Below are 21,617 nucleotides of genomic sequence, written 5' to 3' on the forward strand. Positions count from 1 at the left end.
CATGTCACTTGTTTCTGTTTTTGCCTGAATTCCTTATTTTGTAAAGTCCAATACCGGTAATATCTATACATCATTTTTAGCCCAAGTTTTTAACATTTTACCCCAATTTGCAACAACAAAAAAGACAATGACTTTACTCTGGTGATTTACCAAGAAGGTTAGATAGAAAGGAGAAAAAATAGATTACGTAATGCATATTGTTCCTGTGCCTAATTGAGTTTCTGAAACGCTATTCATCGAGAGGTACCTTTTGTTCGGGACAAAGGGCTTCCGCCATTAAATTGGTAACTGACCTGACAGCGTATTAACGCTATAATAGGCAGGCTACTGTCAATAAGTGATCAAACGAAAGTCATGTGAAAGCGCCTACACGAGCGAGAGGTACCCTTTGTTCCCATACATCCCAAGGGTGTAATTGAGTAGCCGTATAAGCACAAAAGGCACACATTAGCAGTGGGCGTACAGTTCGTTATCACCCACTGACTTTAGGTGCTTCATTTAAATGCCATGTCTACATGTCTTTAGTACTGTATAATGGTAATACTAGCTACGTTTTTAGCTACATTCATGTAACATATAATATTAAAAGTACTGGTGTAGGCCTATATAAAAGTTGTTTCACAAATTGACATTTAATTTTATTTTAAGAAGGAGATTGGCATATATATACAGTGGGGGCAGCTCTTCTGTGAGAGGTCTTGGGAGGGGATGAGGGAGGAAGAGGTGGAGGCGGGGATGGAAAATGAGAGGGGGGCTGGAGGAAGAGAGAAAGAGGAAGAAATGAAGAGAAAAAAATAAATAGAAGTAAATAAATAGAAAGATAAGGAAAATGATAGGAATGAGAGGGGACAAAAAGGAAAGAATAAGTACAGAGAAAGGAAAAGAAAGGAATGATAAATAAATGTAGGCCTAATAATAATTATTATAGAAACTAAACGCAGCCCCTCCCACATAGGCCTAACACTAACAGCACTAGTACTAGGCAGCCATTCGATGATATCAATGCCATTATGCGTTACGTAATTAAAACGCCCAGTCAGCAGTGTTTACTCAGAGGCCGTATGTCTCAATTTTGGCCCAGTGAAAATTATTTTTGGCGCAAACAAATTTGCAATACTGTATTACAATTAATCAATTTGGGGAATTACTGAGACAAAATTGGGCCAATTTGGGAAGAAAATGTTTCATTTGGCGCACCCAATTTCCAGAGAGAGTAAACACTGCCAGTCAGATGTACTTCACACCTACCAAGCACAAGTCACCCAATTTCGAAAATTGGATGTTGAATGTACACTCTCATGAATATTGATTGGCAACATTTTCCAATATGTCAGCGCTCAAATCGGACACAATAGAACAATAGACCTTGCAGTGCGTTGTGATTTCCTATGTAGATGTACATGTAGCCTGTAAATATTTGTAAATATTGACATCCTAGTTGCGCAGTGTCCTCATATGAGGACATGTGCATAATTAATTAAGGGGCTGTGCAATAATTATGAGCCCCGGGGGAAGGGTAAAATTTCCAAACGGCTCGCCAAGAATTGCTTTCCCCCCTCCCTCTTGGCCTGCCAAAATCTCTTGCTCCCCCCTCTCGCCCGCTTAAAAATCTTTGCCCCCCCTTGCACATGCCAAATATTTTGGATCCCAATTTGCAAACTTTACATTGTAAATGGTCTACATGTTGCAAGCGCAGCCAGCGAGCAGGAAAATTTGTGTTTCCGTACGGTTTTCCTATTGCCTTTTTAGAGCGTTTTATTTAAAAGGTGCCCCAAGAATGTGTGCCAAAATTGCTTCCCCCTTTTTTCGACTTGCCAAAAAATTTCTTGTCCCCCCAATTTTACCCTCCCCAGGGCTCATAATTATTGCACAGCCCCTATAAATGGACCCCTCCCCCCCAAAAAATTGACACTGGGTACCTTCAAAGATGTAAAATAACACAATATAAAAAAAAACTTCATTCGTGCATGAAAGGGTTAAACATAAATTGGCAAATGTCAAAAGCAGAAGTGAAAGTGGCCATTTGTTTATCAACTACACAGGGGGGGGGTGTTCCCCCTCAGAACTGGGAAAATTTTGCAAAATGAAGACCTAAGTGAAGTGATTTGGTGGACCATTTTGTTAAGTTTGAACAGTTGAAAAAGCTGAAAATTTGTGAAATGACGGTCCGTGAACCATTTCGTTGTCACGTTTTCCCTATTATTGTAGGCCTATAAATTGTGTTAAACATAGGGCCTAATTGGCAAATGTCGAAAGCAGTTAAGCGAAAATGGTCACTTGTTTATACTACACATGGTGGTGTCTGAGGGAGGGGGGTGTTCCCCCCTGAGAGGGGAAATTTTGCAAAATTAAAGTCCAATTGAAGCCATTTGGTGCATACTGACACTATACAAGTCTTGAGATTCGCAATCACTAAAACATGCATGGATCGATGCTGACAAAATGTAATGGGTCCTGCATATCGGGAGTAGGTCCTAAGGTCCGTATGCACAAAAGAGTTAGACCGGGTCTAAAGTTAGACCTGGTCTAAGTGGAATTTAGTACCAGGAGAAAGGACACTTTCCTTTACATTTTCTGGAGTTATTTTGTATCATTTTTGAACTTTGCATTTAAATCTTTAAAATTTGCTAGCTACTCTAGGAAGGAAATAAGAGTAAAGGATCATTTCTGATGAAACTAAATTCCACTTAGACCAGGTCTAACTTTAGACCCGGTCTAACTCTTTTGTGCATACGGACCTAAATGTTAAAAACCGAGAATAAATGCACAATATTGGGTGTTTATTCAATATTTGAATGCGTACGGTTTCAAGATTTTGTACCTGTTGGACTTTGGGACTTTTCTTCTTTCTTTTTCTCTCCTACCCCTTTTCCCCTTATTTTTGCTCTTTTCAAGTTTTTTGTGTCTGGGGCAGCTTGCCCCCCCCCCCCACATTGGTTACGCCACTGGGGAAGGGGATAGTCGTAGGAAAACAATTCCAGTACTTGCTGTACTAATACTAATGTATTACTTTTAGGACTTCTCTCTATCACACCTTAAAACTGTTAAGGGGGTACTACACCCCTGGCCAATTTTGTGCCTATTTTTGTATTTTTCTCAAAAATTATATTGCATAGGTGACAAGTAAGATATGTATATTATAGGGGCAAGGACTACAACTACTGCACTGAAAATTCAGCAACTCAAGGCAAGTAGTTATTGATTTATTGATCAAATACCTCATTTTTGAGTGTAACTCCACAACTGTTGTCTGTGCTGAAATAAAATTTCCAGTGAAGTAGTTGTAGTCCTTGCCTCAATAATATACATATCTTACTTGTCACCAATGCGCTATAACTTTTGAGAAAAATGCAAAAATAGGCACAAAATTGGCCAGGGGTGTAGTACCCCTTAAGAGCCTCTAAATGTCTATAAAAGGTTACAAACTACTGAACTAAAAAGCACTTTATGATGCGTTTTCGCCAAGTATGAACTTCGATGGGCTTCTTTACTTCCGGGTTTAGTAATTCAGTATCGAAGTTACGTAATGTTACTATGTCAACGGGATCACGCTACTAGAGTAATGAACCACGATCGAAATGATCACCACATAAAGTATATGGCACTCGAAGGCATACCAAAGTAGCGTGATCCGGTAACCAAGAGAATTACGTAACCACTTCGATGCTGAATAGCGCCATCTCTTGAAAACCCATGTTTGCATGTATTCATTTCAGCCATTGGTGGCGCTCTTCCAGAATACTAGAATAGCTTGTTCAAATCCTAATTGAACTTTAAATGTTGCTTTACATTTGCACAAGAATATAAAACATGACTACATGTCTTGTGTGATATTTCAAAAATTAATTGAAGACATCCAATAATAATGAACAATTTCTTGTTATCTCTTTACAGATGGATCTTTGATTATTGGAGCATCTGGTCTGTCGGGCCGTTACTGGGCCGGCTCTTTGTGGTTCTATGAGGACCCATCCAATGCGCCAGAAATAGAGAAGTGCAGTGCTGGAGTACAGACAGAAGCGGGAGTGACAGATATAGAATGGATTGATGAATCAAGGATTGCTGTAGCTTCAGATTCTGGTAAGGGAAATTTATAGAGGGTGCTCTTTGAGTGCTGGTATGATTTTACACAAATCACTGCCTTGACTATGATGGGTTGACACTGAGAGGGCGTACAGAAACTTGTACTTTCAGCTGGTGTGGACAGTGGCTGATTAGATGCATGGCGATCTTTGGAACTTATTCTTATAAATTGGACTACATACCCCCTAATTGCCTCAACCACTTGTTCAAGCCATATCTTAACAGGTTCCCATGGTTTATTTGCATATAGTTCTGAACAGATATTATGCCTTTGTGACCTGCTTTTATTTGAACAACTTTCATGATCAGAACTTTTTATGTTTTTACTAATCTATTGATTGCTCATAATTTCATGTTTCCAGGTGCTATTGAAGTTTGGCATCTTGTAAATAGTCGCAGTGCATTCCGTAATTTATTTTATTTATACGAGCACGCACGACGACCACATGTACACGCTGTCAGTATCAACTCCAACAAAACCAGACTCGTCAGTGGTTCATCAGATAAGTTGTAAGTAAATAGTGCAATGAGTGCTGTTGTCGACATGAGTTTTGTTGATGTTATGTCGACATTATGAGTAAATATCCCGCCAATTCAACTTAAATTTAGAGACATCTGAAAAATAACCAGGTTAAAGCCATAATGTACAATCTTATAATAATATCATTTGAAAATTTTGATCCTTCGTATTGAAGATACACATTTTTCCTCAAAAGACATAAAACGTTTGACACATTGTACAGTATTTACTCAAGTGGATTTAATACCTACCGTATTCGTTCCAATAAGCGCCCACCCAGGGTATTTTCAATTTGCTAAAGGGTACCGTTAATGTTGAAGTGACTGATAGACGTTGACACAGTGAAATAGCTTGAGGATTTGAAGTCCTGTGTAAACTTGCAATACATTTACTGCATCAGAAAAGCTACTAGAACATCTCGGGACCCTATTATAATGTAGGTAAATTTGTCTCTGATAAACGGCCCTTACGAAAAAATAAGGTAACCAGGTAAAAAATAAGGGCCCACCCAAAATGACTTTGTAAAGCGCCCTGGGCGCTTATTGGAATGAATACAGTACATCCAAATGCTACTTGGCCTTACTCTGGCTGCAGTATTCAATATACCTGTACCACCCAGGGTAAAGCCAAACTAGGAACTGCTGTGGCCAGAGTGGGCCCACTTGGTGTTGGGATGCAGGTATTAGTGCCATGTGAGTAAATACTGTATAATTTAAAATGTACATATATCTACCAGGTTTTAGCGAGGCCAGAGTTGGTCAACCCTACTCCACTTACGGGAGGCTGTTTTGTGCTCAAATATAGTTCTGTAATGATTGATTGGTGTTTAGGGTGAGTGCCTCATCAATCAAATAACTTATCAAAGTTTGTATTTCTTCTCTTTTTGTACAGAATAAAAATATGGGACCTTCCAACCCAACGTTCAGTGTCCACACTACACGGTCACACACGCAAAGTTGAATGTGTTGTGTGTAGTCCTAATGAGCTTGAAGTGTTTCTATCATGCTCACAGGTGAGTTTTACATTGGGCTATTCCAGTTGAACTTCCATATACTGTAAAAGTGGAAATGTTCGCAGTACATTAATTTTCGCGCTTTTTGCAGGCAACACAGCTACTGCGAAAATAAAAACACACGAATAGCTTCTTTAATGCTTAGGTCTATGTAAGAAAACTCAAAATTGCAAAATTAAAAACAAGCAATGTAGTTCAAAATCAGCAAAGCATGAAAAATTACATGCACGAAAATTCCTAAGCTGCACACAAAAATAACGGAAGCTTCAAATACACATAAGATTATTTGTTGAACAATGATGTTTATTTCTCCCTCCAAGCGTTTAACTAGGTAATAAGGTTAACATGTTTATATAGCATCCCACCTAACACAAAATGTTTTGAAAACGTTTTAAACAAGTTTATAGCCTGGTTCTATTTTGGGAAAATCTTGTTCATAGCGGCAAGTGTGCGTCAAAGTTGGTAACCAGCTTATTTTTGTTAATTTGGGTATGCTAAACTCGAATCTGTTGTCTGCCAAGCAATATTTTGAGACCGCGACCCTCAAAAGACCCCCCAAATGACCTCATAGGGTGCAAAAATCCATTTTATTCCAATAACACTTTCAAACATGTCAAATTACTCGTCTGGTCCCATGGATCCCAGAAATGTAATGTTTGTGCGTGTGATACCTATCGTTGAAAAGTTATGGGGCACAAATGGTCAAAGGTCGATTTGTTTTATATTGTGTATGGGTCAAAAGTCAAAGTTGCACAATGCACATACACTGTATTTCCAAAATAGAACCAGTCTATATACGAGGGGGTATCCAAAAGTTTTTGACATCACCCAGAAATGAAAGAGCTATACCGATGAAATTTTGTCAGTGTAATCACTGGTCCTTATGTACATTATGGTCCAAAAATGGTCTCATAAGTATGTTTACTTTCTTCACAGGTGGCGCTAGATGGGAAGTAGGCGCATAACCTTTTCATGATAAGATCCTCCACTTTCTTGAGTTTCTTCACTGTGACCGCATCATCCGTAAGTGATGGACGCCCACTTCTTGGCTCATCTGTGAGGGACATGTGGCCAGTTTGGAAATTCCTTTTTCAAAAAGCAATAGTGCCATATGATGGGCAATCATCACCGTAGATTGCTTTCATTTCATCATAGATTTTCTGAGCATTGTAGGCCTAACCCTTCAAATGCATGAACTTAATCACGCTGCGTGCCTCAATTGTCACCATCTTGCAGGTTATGCGCCTACTGCCCATCTAGTGCCACCTGTAAAAAAAGTAAACATACTTATGAGACCATTTTTGGACCATAATGTACATAAGGACCAGTGATTACACTGACAAAATTTCATTGGTATAGCTCTTTCACTTCTGGGTGATGTCAAAAACTTTTGGATACCCCCTCGTATATATATATATATATTTTGGTAAAACCATTCTACTAATATTATTAAATGTTGGATTATTGTCTCGCCTGATAAGGCAGGAGACTATATAATCACTTTTCCGTATGTATGTGTGTATGTGCGTATGTGTGTAGGGGTGTATGTGTGTGTGTATGTGACAAATTTGGTTAAAGTTTTGGTTAAAGTTTGCTTTCCGCCTATTTTCTCGGAGACTATGAGTCGCACGTTCCTCAAACTTGGTGGGTGGGTGCATCTTGACCCGAGACAGAACCGGTTCGTATTGGTTAGTGGGTCAAGGTCACTGAGGTCATCTAGGGGTCATCTGAGGTCAAATTAGTAAAAACTGTTGTATGGCCATGAAACTTGGTGGGTCCAGTCAACATTTAAAGCCAAATTTTTGGAAGGTCATTTCAAGGTCACTAGAGGTCATCTGAGGTCAAATTAGTAAAAACTGTCGTATGGGCATGAAACTTGGTGGGTCCAGTCAACATTTAAAGCCAAATTTTTGGAAGGTCATTTCAAGGTCCCCCGGGGTCATCTGAGGTCAAATTAGTACAAACTGTCGTATGGGCATGAAACTTGGTGGGTACAGTCAACATTTAAAGCCAAATTTTTGGAAGGTCATTTCGAGGTCACCAGGGGTCATCTGAGGTCAAATTAGTAAAAAGTGTTGGATGGGCATGAAACTTGGTGGGTACAGTCAACATTTGTAGCCAAATTTTTGGAAGGTCATTTCGAGGTCACCAGGGGTCATCTGAGGTCAAATTAGTAAAAACTGTCGGCTGGGCATGAAACTTGGTGGGTCCAGTCAACATTTAAAGCCAAATTTTTGGAAGGTCATTTCGAGATCACCAGGGGTCATTTGAGGTCGAATTAGTAAAACAGTCGTATGGGCATGAAACTTGGTGGGTACAGTCAACATTTTAAGCCAAATTTTGGAAGGTCATTTCGAGGTCACCAGGGTCCATCTGAGGTCAAATTAGTAACAACTGTCGGATGGGCATGAAACTTGGTGGGTACCGTCAACATTTAAAGCCAAATTTTTGGAAGGTCATTTCGAGGTCATCTGAGGTCAAATTAGTAAAAACTGTCGGATGGGCATGACACTTGGTGGGTGCAGTCAACATTTGAAGCCAAATTTTTGGAAGTTCATTTCGGGGTCACCAGGGGTCATCTGAGGTCAAATTAGTAAAACTGTCGATGGGCATGAAACTTGGTGGGTACAGTCAACATTTGAAGCCAAATTTTTTGAATGTCATTTCAGGGTCACCAGGGGTCATCTGCGGTCAACTTAGTAAAAACTGTCGCATAGGCATGAAACTTGGTGGGTCCAGTCAACATTTAGAGCCAAATTCATCAGCCAGATAATTGTGCCCAGCCGATAACCGCCAAATTCATTTACCGCTACCAAAAGTAATTGAAAAAGCAGGCGGTCGCAAAAGCAGGCGAGACTCGTGGTTCGAGAACCGCCTTGTTTTTTAAGGTCATAGAAACGTTTTAAAACGTTTTGTATATGAAAACATACAACAACAATATTTTGAACAGGTTGTCAAAATGATATTTTAAAATATTTTTGACAAACATGCTTTGCCAAATATTTTGTCAGCACCTAAATATTATTATGTTAATAATAATAACAGCACTTAATATAGCGCTTTTCCAACCTGATCAAAGTACTTTACAAAGACACAAAATATATACAAAAACATATAATACTTGAAAAAAGGCTTTAAAACAGCAACAATCAGTACAAGTGAGTTTTTAGGTTACTCTTGAAACTATCTACAGTGGGGGAAACTCTGATGTTTAAAGGGATGATGTTTCACAGTTTGGGTCCCTGTACACTGAAAGACCTATCACCAATTAATCTGTTGCTCCTGGGGACAACTAGACGAGTTATGTCTAACGCCGAAAGCGTAAACCCTCTCTGGTTGGGATATAGATCGTCAAACAATCAGACAGGTAGATTGGTGACAGATCATTCAGTGACTTGTAGATGTATACAAGGATTTTGAACTTAATGCGTTTTTCGATGGGTAGCCAGTGGAGGGAGTCAAGAAGCTTGGATGACGAGTAGCGGCAAGGGACTTGGAATGCAATGCGAGCAGCTCTGTTCTGTAAGCGCTGGAGACGAGCAATATCGGTAGACCAGCAACCAGATAGAAGAGCATTAACATAGTCTAATAATATTTGCAGTCTATAGTCTAGAATATTTGCAGTTGGTTATCACAAATGTTTTATAATGTCATGAAAATGTTTTATGCCCTTTAGGCCAATAGTATTAGCTATAACCCCAAAATTTCTCATAACAAGCTGATTTTTTCAGGATAGGTCCAGAAACATGTGTAGAATCAAATTCCAAAAGTCCCCGAAAATCCCGCTTGTGCTTCCTTCAAAATCCAAGATGGCGTCCAAAATGGCCGCCATTTTCAGTTTTTATCATAACTTTGCCCCCAGACATGTTAAAATCACAAACAAAGCATCTAAATATATGTTTTGAGGTACAAGGAATGTTTTAAAAACATTTCCAAGAGGTTTCAATAATCCTAAGTAGCCAAAATCCAAGATGGCATCCAAAATGGCCGCCATTTTCAGTTTTTATCATAACTTTGCCCCCAGACATGTTAAAATCACAAACAAAGCATCTAAATATATATTTTGAGGTACAAGGAATGTTTTAAAAACATTTGCAAAAGGTTTCAATGATCCTAAGTAGCCAAATTCCAATATGGTGGACAAATGGCCGCCTTTTAGTAAGTAAAATTAGTTTTCAACCAGACATGTGTTTAAGATGTGTTAATTGGCATTGGAGAAAGTTCAAAACTCATGATTTGTAAGCAGCCTTGTAATGCACATCATCCAAATTCACTACCTTTATTACCATCATTATTTTACAATATTGATTCAGTGCTTTTTATCATGTGTACAATACAATAGTTACCATTATTTTCTATTTGCCTCCAAAAGAGCTGAGCTCATACCAAGATGGCTTAAGCCTATGTTCACATCGGTATCCCCGTGATGTAATGTAATCAAATGGTACACCTTAAACTTGATCAACTTGCACTGTGTTTCGGCATTAATGTTCTTCAATGCTGGTTCAGTCTCCTCATTGTCTCCAACTAGTACAGGTGCTGTGTTGCTGCAAGACTGACCACAGCATTTGCTGCACATCAATGTACAGAAGAGTCTCAAGTTTCTTGCAGCTGCATGTCATGTTGTTGCAGCCATCTTGTTTGCATCCACATGATATCATGTTGAGCAATGTGTCTGGTGCAACAGCGAGTTCTGTTTCTACTGGAACAAGAATTCCATCTTGTAATCTCCATCCCCAGTCAGTTGGACTTAGGTTGTTCCCCATCCATTCTTGAACCGTGAGAAAAGTGCCATATCCATCAAATACAACAATCGGTGTGCTCCATAATGCTTTAGCATGTGTGATGTGTAATTCTGACATATGCCTGCATAGGTGGAGGGATGTGGCCAAATGGCATGTCGAAGTAGGTAACCACCATCTACTACAAAGAGACAATTCTCTGGCAGCTTGGAATGCTCAGTGAACGATTTCAACAGAAGGCCCAGGGAACTGTTTGGCGATTTACGCATAAAGTCATCTTCAAAGAGAGAAGGTGGCTGAGGACCTAGTTCGTACGTAAAGAACAACGCTATCTCAGAGCTATTGTTCAGTACACATGTGATTCTATTAAATAATAGAGTCGGATTCACTTCTACTTGTTGTCCCCTAACTCGCACCATCTTGTCCTTTGCTCCAATCATAGTAACCTTGTCATTTCGGCGTAAGGCAATGTTTGTAAACTTCGCACTGCTTTTTTCTATTGCTGACTTCGTGCCAACTTCCACCGCTCTATCACAGTTAGCGGATGAATCTGCTACAGTCCCAGTTGACACGTACCAGACGATCCAGTCCATACCCAACAAAGGGGGATGTGCCTTCAACCAACCAACAAAAACTTTACGATCCCCTATGTTCCCGTGATGAACACCCGTGAACTGCTCTAAAGCATCATAATCTGGGGCACATCGAGAAAGTGCGTGGACTCACTTGGTTAATGTACTGTCTGTGATGCAGCGACCATGTGTCATTCCCCCTGATGTCTTCAAAGTCCACAACAAAAACTGCTCAATGGTTTGGTCAGAGAAGTTTCCACCCCAGAAAAAAATCCAGACGTCGGATAGTGAAATATCCCTTGTCTGTGAACAGTTGGTACTCATCTGGGGGCATGTTTTCCCCCAAAGACTCCATCTGTTGTAAATACAACCTTGCAGATTTGGCATAGTGGCAGTAGCGTAGCCAGCGGGGGGCAGGGGGCAGAGTGCCCCCTGACAAAAAAAATGAAAGAAAAAGTGCCCTCTGACAAAAAAATGAAAGAGAAAATCAGGAGGGCAAAGGAAAAGAAAAGGGCAAGGAGCCCCTTTTCTAGCAAAAATTCAGGGCCAAAATAGTGTAAAATACAACATTTTTCCACGCTACGCGCGCAGATTGTAACAATAAAGCCCTTTTTTACCCGATAATGGGCGAAAAAAGTGTAAAATACCATTTTTTTCGCGCTACGCGCGCACATCATTTCAATAAGGCCCTTTTCGGGAAGCTCAAAGACATATAGTCTCTATGTATTGTATGATGCAACTGCAATGTTTTTCGTCTGTGCCCCCAAAATTTTATTTTGCCCCCCCTGACCAAGAAAGCTGGCTACGCCCCTGATAGTGGAGCTGCCCTGCAGCGTAGAAGTGAGGCATCATCTCTCTTATGCAGTAGAGGTGGAGCTTCCAATTCCCTGTTCTTTCAGCTCTAATGAAATGCCGAATATATTAAAGGGCCACCTGTCTGATGTATTGCACCCACAGCTTCCCAATTCTGCTTCTACCTGCTTTGATGTCTCTTCACGCTATTACAGGCTGTGACACAGTCTCAGCCATTTATTGTCGAGGAAAGCGCAAACCCTAACAAGAAACATGAATATGACTTGTTAGATACCTTTACAAATGCCAGCAGCATGCATGATGAGGTACAGAGAGCAGGGAGAGCTTCATCCTGAAGATGTATGGGGCTAGCAATGGTTCATTGAATGAATACCGCCACACTGTATACAAACGGGCAATTGGTCGCAGTAACCTTAGCTCTTCATTTGAGCTCGCGAGTTTACCCCCAACTTGTGCTGCTGCAAAACAGCACTCATTCCGCACTTTCCTCACGGTTCAAGAATGGATGAGGAACAACCTAAGTCCAACTGACTGGGAATGGAGATCACAAGATGGAATTCTTGTTCAAGTAGAAACAGAACTCGCTGTTGTACCAGACACATTGCTCAACATGGTATCATGTGGATGCAAACAAGATGCAACAACATGACATGCAGCTGCAAGAAACTTGAGACTCTTCTGTACATTGATGTGCAGCAAATGCTGTGGTCAGTCTTGCAGCAACACAGCACCTGTACTAGTTGGGGACAATGAGGAGGAGACCGAACCAACATTGCAGAACATTAATGCAGGAGACACAGTGCAAGTTGATTAAGTTTAAGGTATACCATTTGATTGCATTACATCACATGGATACCGATGTGAACATAGGCTTAAGTCATCTTGGCATGAGCTCAGCTAGTTTGGAGGCAAATAGAAAATAATGGTAACTATTGTATTGTACACATGGTAAAAGCACTGAATCAATATTGTAAAATAATGATGGTAATAATGGTAGTGAATTTGGATGATGTGCATTATAAGTCTGCTTACAAATCATGAGTTTTGAACTTTCTGCAATGCCAATTAACACATCTTAAACACTTCTTAGGCGGTCATTTTGGACGCCATCTTGTATTTTGGCTTTATATCTAGGTATTGAAATCCTTCGAGTACATTTTGAATATATCCATTGTACCTCAAACCTATGTGAGATATTTTGTATATGTATTTAACAAGTCTGGTTGAAAACTAATTTAACTTACTAAAATGGCAGCCATTTTGGCCGCCATATTGGAATTTGGCTACTTAGGATCATTGAAACCTCTTGTAAATGTTTTTAAAACATTCCTAGTACCTCAAAATATATATTTAGATGCTTTGTTTGTGATTTTAACATGTCTGGGTGCAAAGTTATGATAAAAACTGAAAATGGCGGCCATTTTGGATGCCATCTTGGATTTTGGCTACTTAGGATCATTGAAACCTCTTGCAAATGTTTTTAAAACATTCCTTGTACCTCAAAACTTATATTTAGATGCTTTGTTTGTGATTTTAACATGTCTGGGGGCAAAATTATGATAAAAACCGAAAATGGCGGCCATTGTGGACGCCATCTTGGATTTTGAAGGAAGCACAAGGGGGATTCCGGGACTTTTGGAATTTGATTCTATACATATTCCTGGACCTATCCTGAAAAAATCAGCTTGTTATTGTTATGAGAAATTTTAACCTTTTAATGATATATGAGCTAATACTATTGGCCTACTTTATATACCCTTATTATAACCCGCCATTTAAATGTTTGCTGGCAACCTTTTCTAACCTTTTACTGTATGTTTTCGCAGTTAAAAGTAGCAAATCAATGGTACCATTTACACTGACGTATATCCATCATGGGCTCTCAAAGTTCAGAAAAAAATGTATTTAGGTGTTAAGATGAGTGGTTCAGGTGACTTTATATTTGCTCAGTTTTAATCCAAACAGGTTTTTACATTGTCTTTCTGTGACTAGTAGGATTTACGGAAATGTACGGAAAAAAGGGTGAGGGTTAACAGATGACCTAGGCCTGTGGAGTTATAGTTAGCAGGAGCAGGAGAAGGATGGTGAGGCTGAATGTGCTGCAGGGTAGGGGGAGGAGGTGGATGCATGCCAAAGCCGGTTGGGGCATGTGGAGTAGAATAAGCATGGGAGGGTGGAGCAAATCTTGCTTCATACAGCACTTGCTGAACTTTCAGTTTTACTTGAAAGCATTCGTGTTGCCCCTTTATTTGGGCATACTCAAATTCAACCATTTTCCCAAAAAGATGAGCATCGTTGTCAACAGGCATTGGTACTGTGCTTGGTTTTTCCTGGGTTTCAATGACTGATTTTAACGCCTGCACTGTTAATAACATCATATCATCTTCAATCTCCTCTCTAGGTTGTTTCTTGCTCTTGGTCTTGTTCACTGGGGTATCAGTTTTTCGTTTGGTGTTAATGATAGATGACCCATACTCTTGGCTGGCTGTATCATCAATATCTTGGCTACTTGCTACTTGGGTGGACAGGAACCTGCCCAACTGCTCAAATGCCCAGAATTGGGGTTTTCTAACTTCGTCTACACCTGCTCCACTTTTTTTGGATGCGGATAATGCATTCAAGTTGGTCCCTACATTTCCCAAATGAATGCAGCGACCAGCTGGTGTTCACTCAGCTGATTGGCTGAAGGAGGTTAGATTGCATGCAACAACCTTGAAAGTAGAGCATGTCTCTACTTTTTTGCCTGTTGCTCGTGGGATTAATTTGCCTGATGCTTGGGGGATTAATTCCTTGCAAATCCAAAATACACGGAGCAATCTTTTTGCAAGGTGTGTGCAACAGGCAATTGCTTGGAAAATTGCCTCGTGTATGTCGGTCTAAACAAGAGAACTAGCGCTGTGCTTCCATTGATTAGCACATTAAAACTCGCATTGTGCTTTAATTTATTAGAACACCAAAGGGCAACTTTTTATTTTGTTTCTTCCTTTAGAGATCACCGTTTAATTCTTAACTAATTTCAACAATTAAGGTCTTAAATCTAAGCTAAAGGGTACATGTATTGGCTGCATGTTTTAATTTTGACATATTTGGTTTGTTTAGGATATACAGGGGTGAACATAACTGGTACCTTAATTCTTTGGCTTACTGTATATCAAGCCTCTGTCAAACACGGTATGCATATCATTTACTGTTAATTCTTAGTCAGTGGGAGTGGTCTAGTTCGTAGACACATTTTTGATTGGACAATCGCAAGATTTCGGTGCCGCTTATCAGGCCGTAGACGCACCCCACGCCATCATGCGCCTTGATAATGCCTTACACGCTTGTAGAGGTGCGCGTATGTATTGGCGCTGTAATGCGAGAGACTAGTGCGGAATACGCGACGCCGCTAGTAGTACGCCAAGCAACAGAATACGTGAAGTTGTAAACAAGTTTCGCTTCATTTTATAATGAGGGAGTTTTTATGACGGTAACTTAGTTTTTGCTTTTAAAAATTGTTTACAGTTATTAAAATAATATTTAACTGATTAAGAATGAGAATAAGCGATAGGAATTTTTATTTTGTTTATCCTCATTTATGATAGATTTGACAGGCAGGTCCAATATTTTTATCGTAGTGGATGCCGCATCCACTACTCAAAATATTGGACCTGCCTGTCGCTCATCACACGGTAGAGGATAGGCAAAATAAAAATTCCTATCGCTTATTCTCTAAATAGCACATTATTATATGGCATGATCACGTCTCTATTGCTTTTTTTGTTAACAGGATGGTAGTATATTATTATGGGATATGAGGAAACCCAAACCAGCCCATCGATTAGACAGAGCAAGTGATGCAGCGCTACCCACCTGTGTCAACTGGAAACCAGGAGAATCTCACGTTGTTGCTATAGGTAACCTCATCAAGTGTTATGTAGTATGAAAAGTGGTTGGTGGTGGATCTGGGGGGTGCAACTCTGTAAAGTAGGCAAAATGAACCTACTTTCAATGCTTTTAGCCAATTTCATCAATTCAGGGTGCACTGGTGGCACTAACAGTGTCCCAGACAGTGATAGATGGGTGATGCATTGTTTATCACACAAAATCAAAATCAAACTACAAAATTTTGCGACTGACCCCAACAGAGCATCCAATGTACATTCCTCAAGTCAGTAATTTAGATATTGTTTTTTATTGTATCTCTAAATGTAATGATGAGAAGTATATAAAAGTATACATTTTTAGAAAGGGAAAGATACAAGGAATCCAACTAGCATAACAGATTCTTGCAAAAAAGTTTATGAGAAAATCTCAAATTTTGATTTTACTTTACTGATTCGAGGAAGGTATACGGAATATAACCAAACAATGCATCAAATACAGACCTATAAGATTAATACAATGTTAAACAATGCTGCTCGAAAGATTGACATGTAAATTTTACCAAAATTAAAACTTTCAAGTGTCTTCTTCAAGGAAAATTAATTTAGCAATCTTTCGAGTATCATTGTTTAACATGGTATTAAACTGATAGCTCTGTATGTAAACTTCTCCGTAGTCCACTTGCCCATTTTGCATACTCTAGCTATTACATGTACATTTAAGCATAAAGCATCAATTTGTATTAATTTGTGTGCAATTGATAGATTTTTACATGTGATATTTTCAGTCACCATACTCCCTCTGTTTGTTAGCTTCCCAAGTGGACTAATTACTTTGACTTGCGGTTAACATTTTTAACACGGGACTCTATAGAGAGTTAAACTAAAATTGGCCATGATGTAATGCATCTTTAAATGGATCTGGCTTGTGATGGGTCACCCAGATCACGCTATTGTTTAAATCCTCCGTACACGTGCCAATAGCATTAACTACATCGTACACAACAATCTATGGAAGTTGCGGCACCTTTTGTGGTGGCGCGAAAGTTAAACTCTCAGTAATGCATGGACGTACATTTTAGCGCGTCGTATACTACCATGCTTAGTACTTGCGGTTAATTGGATTGATAAACAAGTATGATTGACAGTGTGTTTTAGAGACCAAAGTCCCGGGGTAAAGTTCTGCTTAGAAGTCAAAGTACATAGTCAGATTTTTTACTCGGGCTTTCGCAATCAATAAACTGGTAGATTTCAAAATCAGAATTGTTTAGTATTGAAGTGAGCCATTATAATTATGCAAGATATTTTGCATTCAACCACTTTTATTGTCACTAATCATCTAATTATATAAAGTCTTTATGACTTTTTACTATTGAACACTTTAATTTTAACATGTTTAATAAACATCAGTATAATTTTGAGTTCAACGGAATGCGCTCATCATGATTAAATAATAATAATATATTTTTTAAATCAAAATTCGACTATGGCATAGTCTACTCTTTATGTGAAATGGTCTTGTTGTGTCAAATAGATCAGTATGTGATGCGACGGAGGAATTATTTTTCCACTGCCTTGCAGTATTAATATTGCTCATGGATTCAGATTTGAATAGAGCACCTAGCACAATAGCAGACTGACTAAATGTATAATTATTTGGCTCTTTATTTCACAGGAGATGAAGTAGGTAAAATCACCATTCAAGATGCCCGCTCTGGGAATGGAGAAAATGGTGTACGTTCGGCTAGCGCTCACACAAGAGCTGTACATAGGCTTGCATTCTCACCAAAGAAGTAAGTAAACATAAGGGGTGCACCATTAGATTTCCAGGGGGGCATGGGAGTTTTTTGAAAAAAAAAAACTTTGCCCACTAGACGAAAAAAAAACTTTGCCCACTAGTGAGACAAAAAAAATAAATTCTGCCTCATTGATGAGTAAAAAAAAAAAATTCTCCCACCCAACTTTGCATAAAGGTATACATTAAAATTGAAAAATAAATACTTCGCCGCCGAAGGTGGCGAAAAAAAATTCTGCCTTCGGAGGCGAAAAAACAAACAAATCCGCCGCCTTAATCAATTCTGCCTGACCAAACTCCCATGTCCCCCTGAGAATCTAATGGTGCGTCCCTAACACAACCAGGATAATCCTTATGTCGAAGTAGTATCTATTCAATAAATGTGATATGCAATATCATTATACCTCAAGGTAAATGTGACGCAACATCAAAAGGCATCGCCAAACTTGGATACTGTAAAACACTTACATTTCACGGGTACTTTATTTCGAAAATCGCCAATGCTGGCCATTTTTGCAGGTACTTAATTTTGCGAATCCAGGATTTTGTCACATTCCAGTAAATACAGTAAACATAAGCAGTATTCTATGTGAAGTTTCCGAATTCAGAGCCTTGTATTTTCAGAAGCTTGACTGAAAATTAGCCTCACTTTGCTGGGTATTTTCGATTTACCTTCCCTAAGTAGAATGTAGGGATATAAAAATTGTTATAAACACATCAAAAGAAATAAGTCCCCCTCTGAACATGTCGTCATAACATTGTAAGGTTTCGTTTTGTACCAATAAAACTAACTTTGAAATAATTATATGACTGTTTACTAAGTGTTATGTGAAAATGAGAGATTTCCATGACTCCAGGCCTGAATGAGCCTAAATTGAAAGCAAAAACTGCCCTTTTCAAAAGTCACAAAGTAGGCCTATGCTTGTCACAAAAGTTGATTCATGGCTTGTTACTAATGGAAAACCCCATGTGTTTGAGTGCAGTTTAAAATCCTCACCAAGTGAACATTTACTATAATGTGCATCGATTCTTGATCATTCAGCCATGCAAATCCCCTTGGTGCAAGAGTTCAGCACAGTGAGTTGTAAGATGGCCAGTTCCATTCCTTGTCCCAATACGCCTTGCAGTTAACAAGCATAGGCCTACTTTGTGACTTTTGGAAAGGGCAGTTTTTGTCTTCAATTCGGGTTCATTCAGCCATGAAGTCATGGACATCTTTCATTTTCACAAAACACTTAGTAAACAATCATATAATTATTTCTAAGTAAGTTTTATTGGTATAAAGTTTTACTTTACGATGTTATGACAAAATTTTCAGACGGGGACTTATTTCTTTTGATGTGTTTATTTTGTAGGAAATAACTTGCAAAAATACTAATGTACTTTTGACCAAGATACTAAAGTATGCAATGCATGGGCAGTGTCAGTGATGGGGGCAGCCATTTTTTACCCACAACTCCTCAGAGGAACTTACAGACAAGGGAAGAGGCCTACGCTTCATACAAACATTTAAACATCACAAACTAGCGAACATGCTCAAATTAATGATCCTTAAGGGTTAAATTTCTCAATTTGATCAAATTTGCGAGGATTTAATTTTGCAAATCAACAGTCCTTGCGAAAGGACCTTGTGATTTTACAGTATCTTGTGCTAGGTAAGTAAGCGCATAATAGAGAGTATGGTGGCTGACATAGGTAGAGCTTTCGGATTACAATCACAAGGTTGTGGGTTCAAACCTGTCTTTTGTGAATGGCCCATTGTATCCCCATTCACAAAGGACATACACACTATTGGCTTGAATAGGTGTGTGTGAAGCAAAAAACACCTACGCAGAAGCCAGGATGTCTCAACACTACCAATTTGCGACTTTATGCTCATTTCGTGGTAGCAAGTCACATAATCCTAATGGCAGCGGAATGTAAACCGCCTTGATACCTGTTCAATAATGTTCTTAAGGCGTTATCTGTCTGTCCACATTGATTATTATGTAGTATGGTGTCATGATAGGTTGTGGATCATAGATTTTGAGCATACGTAGTCACTGGAGAATCCAGTATGTGATTTAGATGGCAATGGTCATTTTTGAAGCATTGCTAAGTTAATATTGAAATGGGACTTAGAGGCCCATTCAGTGATTTGCTCATCCAGACAATCATAAAAATTATCAAAATTTAGATTTTGGTTCCTTTGTTTAATTGGTACCTGAGGTTTAATTTTTGTGAATTCCAATAAACCTCGCGAATATATGCAACAATGTATTTACAAGTATAGGGCAGGACTTGGCTATCGCGATAATAACATTCGCGAAAATGTCACTCTTACTCTAAATCGTGAAAATAACTGCTCGCTAAAATATCCCCTTTTACAGTAACTGGGATCACTGAATGGGACTTTAATTAAACATAAATTTGTGTTATTTGTTCACAGTTCTTCATGGTTAGCATCTGTGTCTGAAGACTGTACTGCTGCTGTTACCGACCTGCACCCAGAACCAAAGCAAGTGTAAGTATCATAGTATATTTGGTGATAGTGATTAACTTGACTCAGGGATTGAGTTTTAAGGCGCGCATAAAAAACCAGTCCGAGTGCGATTTACAGCACACATCAATTCATTAACATCTTACCGAGTGCAATTTAATAGCACACATGACTCGCTCACCTTAACATTTTCAGAAAGTGTGATTTGTAGCACCCCTGTTATTTCCAAAACTCGGCCCTTGTTGACTTAGTTTTTGTAGGTGATGATGGCTAACTCAGGTATTTGACAGGTTTTAGGACCCTTTTAAAAATTTGCAATAGCAGTGGTTCTTCTTGCTGAAGCTTTAAGAAATTGATAAAGATAGAGAGAAGATAACAGACAATAAAACTTTTTTTTGTTGAAAAAGATGGGTTTTATTGAAAGCAATGCATGCTGTTAGAGTTCTTGATCAAGGCATGCAGGCTGTGTGCATAGTTCCACAAGCGAGGGGTTGTGATGGTAAATATATATCCCCAAGATTTAGGAACAGATGACATGATTGCAGAGGAATGTAGGCCTAAGGAGTAAGGTGATGATTTGAAAATTGGATGGGGGGGGGGAGTTAGGGGAGTTGTTGCTGCGAGTCTTGTGTTTGTGAACAAAGGAATGAAGATATGTGTTTTGGCTAACATGAAACCAGTCGAGTGTTCTGGGCGTATTATGCACCAGACCTTGATATTATGTGCTGTTTGTTGAAAGCAATGACCCTGGATGAGTCCTGCAGGCTGTGCGCATAGTTTCACAAGCGAGGGAGTGTCATGGTCAGATGCTCAAAAGCAATTTTTGTATTCAGGCCCTTGAGTAGTATAGGCCCTAAGCTTACATGTAGAGGCCAATTAACATGTTGATATCACTGCCACATGAAAGTGACAAATGGTATGGGGAATGGTTGTTGATAGTCATATGTGTGTGAACAAAAGATCAAATTTATGTGTGTTGGGCAACAGGAAGACAGTCAAGTGTATTACATTGTAGGCACATCAAAATCACTTGTATATGGCCAAAAAAAAAAAAATTGTTTGTTTGTCCTCCACAGCTTTGAAAGAGGACATGTGGGCGGGCGGATTTTTTTTTTCCGGATTTGGCGTATTCCTGGACCTACATGTACCTAGAGCTAAATGCTACAATCATTCATGGTGACTTAAAAAAACAACATTTTGTTTCTTTAATATGCAGTTAAAGTTATAATTTGTGTTCATATCATAGTCTTTTAATGAACACAAGTTATAACTTTGCATATTGAAGACACAAAATGTTTTTTGGTGGGCTTTCAACAATGAAAGATCTTAGTATTTAGCTCTAGCTAGGTTCAGAGATACTCCAAATCAGAAAAAAAAATTGAATTTTACTTATTTTTATATACAAAAAAAATAGAAAAAAAAATTGGTCAGGCATTAATCTGAGGAGCGGGCGGTGGAGGACAAACAAACAACTTTTTTTTTTGGCCTAAGTAACCCGTGTGTACTGACCAAATATTGGGAATTGAAAAAAACAAGCAGTAAAATTGATTGACATGATCATTCATTCTCATGTTTATATTTGTTTGTCATGTTGTGAAAACATTCTTTTGTGTCCAATCACTAGGATCCACAACATGTTCATCTATCAGGGCACAGTTCATTAACCCCAATACATTTTGTACATTCATTGAATGAACTTTGAAAATTTGGGTACAAAACTCATACTCTACAACTAGAT

The 21,617-nt window shown here is 38.9% G+C and overlaps 1 protein-coding gene across 1 annotated transcript in view; it reads left to right on the forward strand.

Moving 5' to 3' along the window:
• The window catches only part of LOC140166153 (methylosome protein WDR77-like), a 40,357-nt gene that overhangs the window by 2,194 nt on the left and 16,546 nt on the right, over window positions 1-21,617 (forward strand). Inside the window, exons 2-8 of the mRNA XM_072189544.1 lie at window positions 3,895-4,080; window positions 4,446-4,593; window positions 5,495-5,615; window positions 15,512-15,638; window positions 17,281-17,398; window positions 19,829-19,903; window positions 20,491-20,492. Of these exons, the coding sequence (XP_072045645.1) occupies window positions 3,895-4,080; window positions 4,446-4,593; window positions 5,495-5,615; window positions 15,512-15,638; window positions 17,281-17,398; window positions 19,829-19,903; window positions 20,491-20,492 (777 nt within the window). The remainder of the gene's footprint in view (window positions 1-3,894; window positions 4,081-4,445; window positions 4,594-5,494; window positions 5,616-15,511; window positions 15,639-17,280; window positions 17,399-19,828; window positions 19,904-20,490; window positions 20,493-21,617) is intronic.

Source organism: Amphiura filiformis, chromosome 12 (genome assembly GCF_039555335.1).
Source record: "Amphiura filiformis chromosome 12, Afil_fr2py, whole genome shotgun sequence".
NCBI lineage: Eukaryota > Metazoa > Echinodermata > Ophiuroidea > Amphilepidida > Amphiuridae > Amphiura > Amphiura filiformis.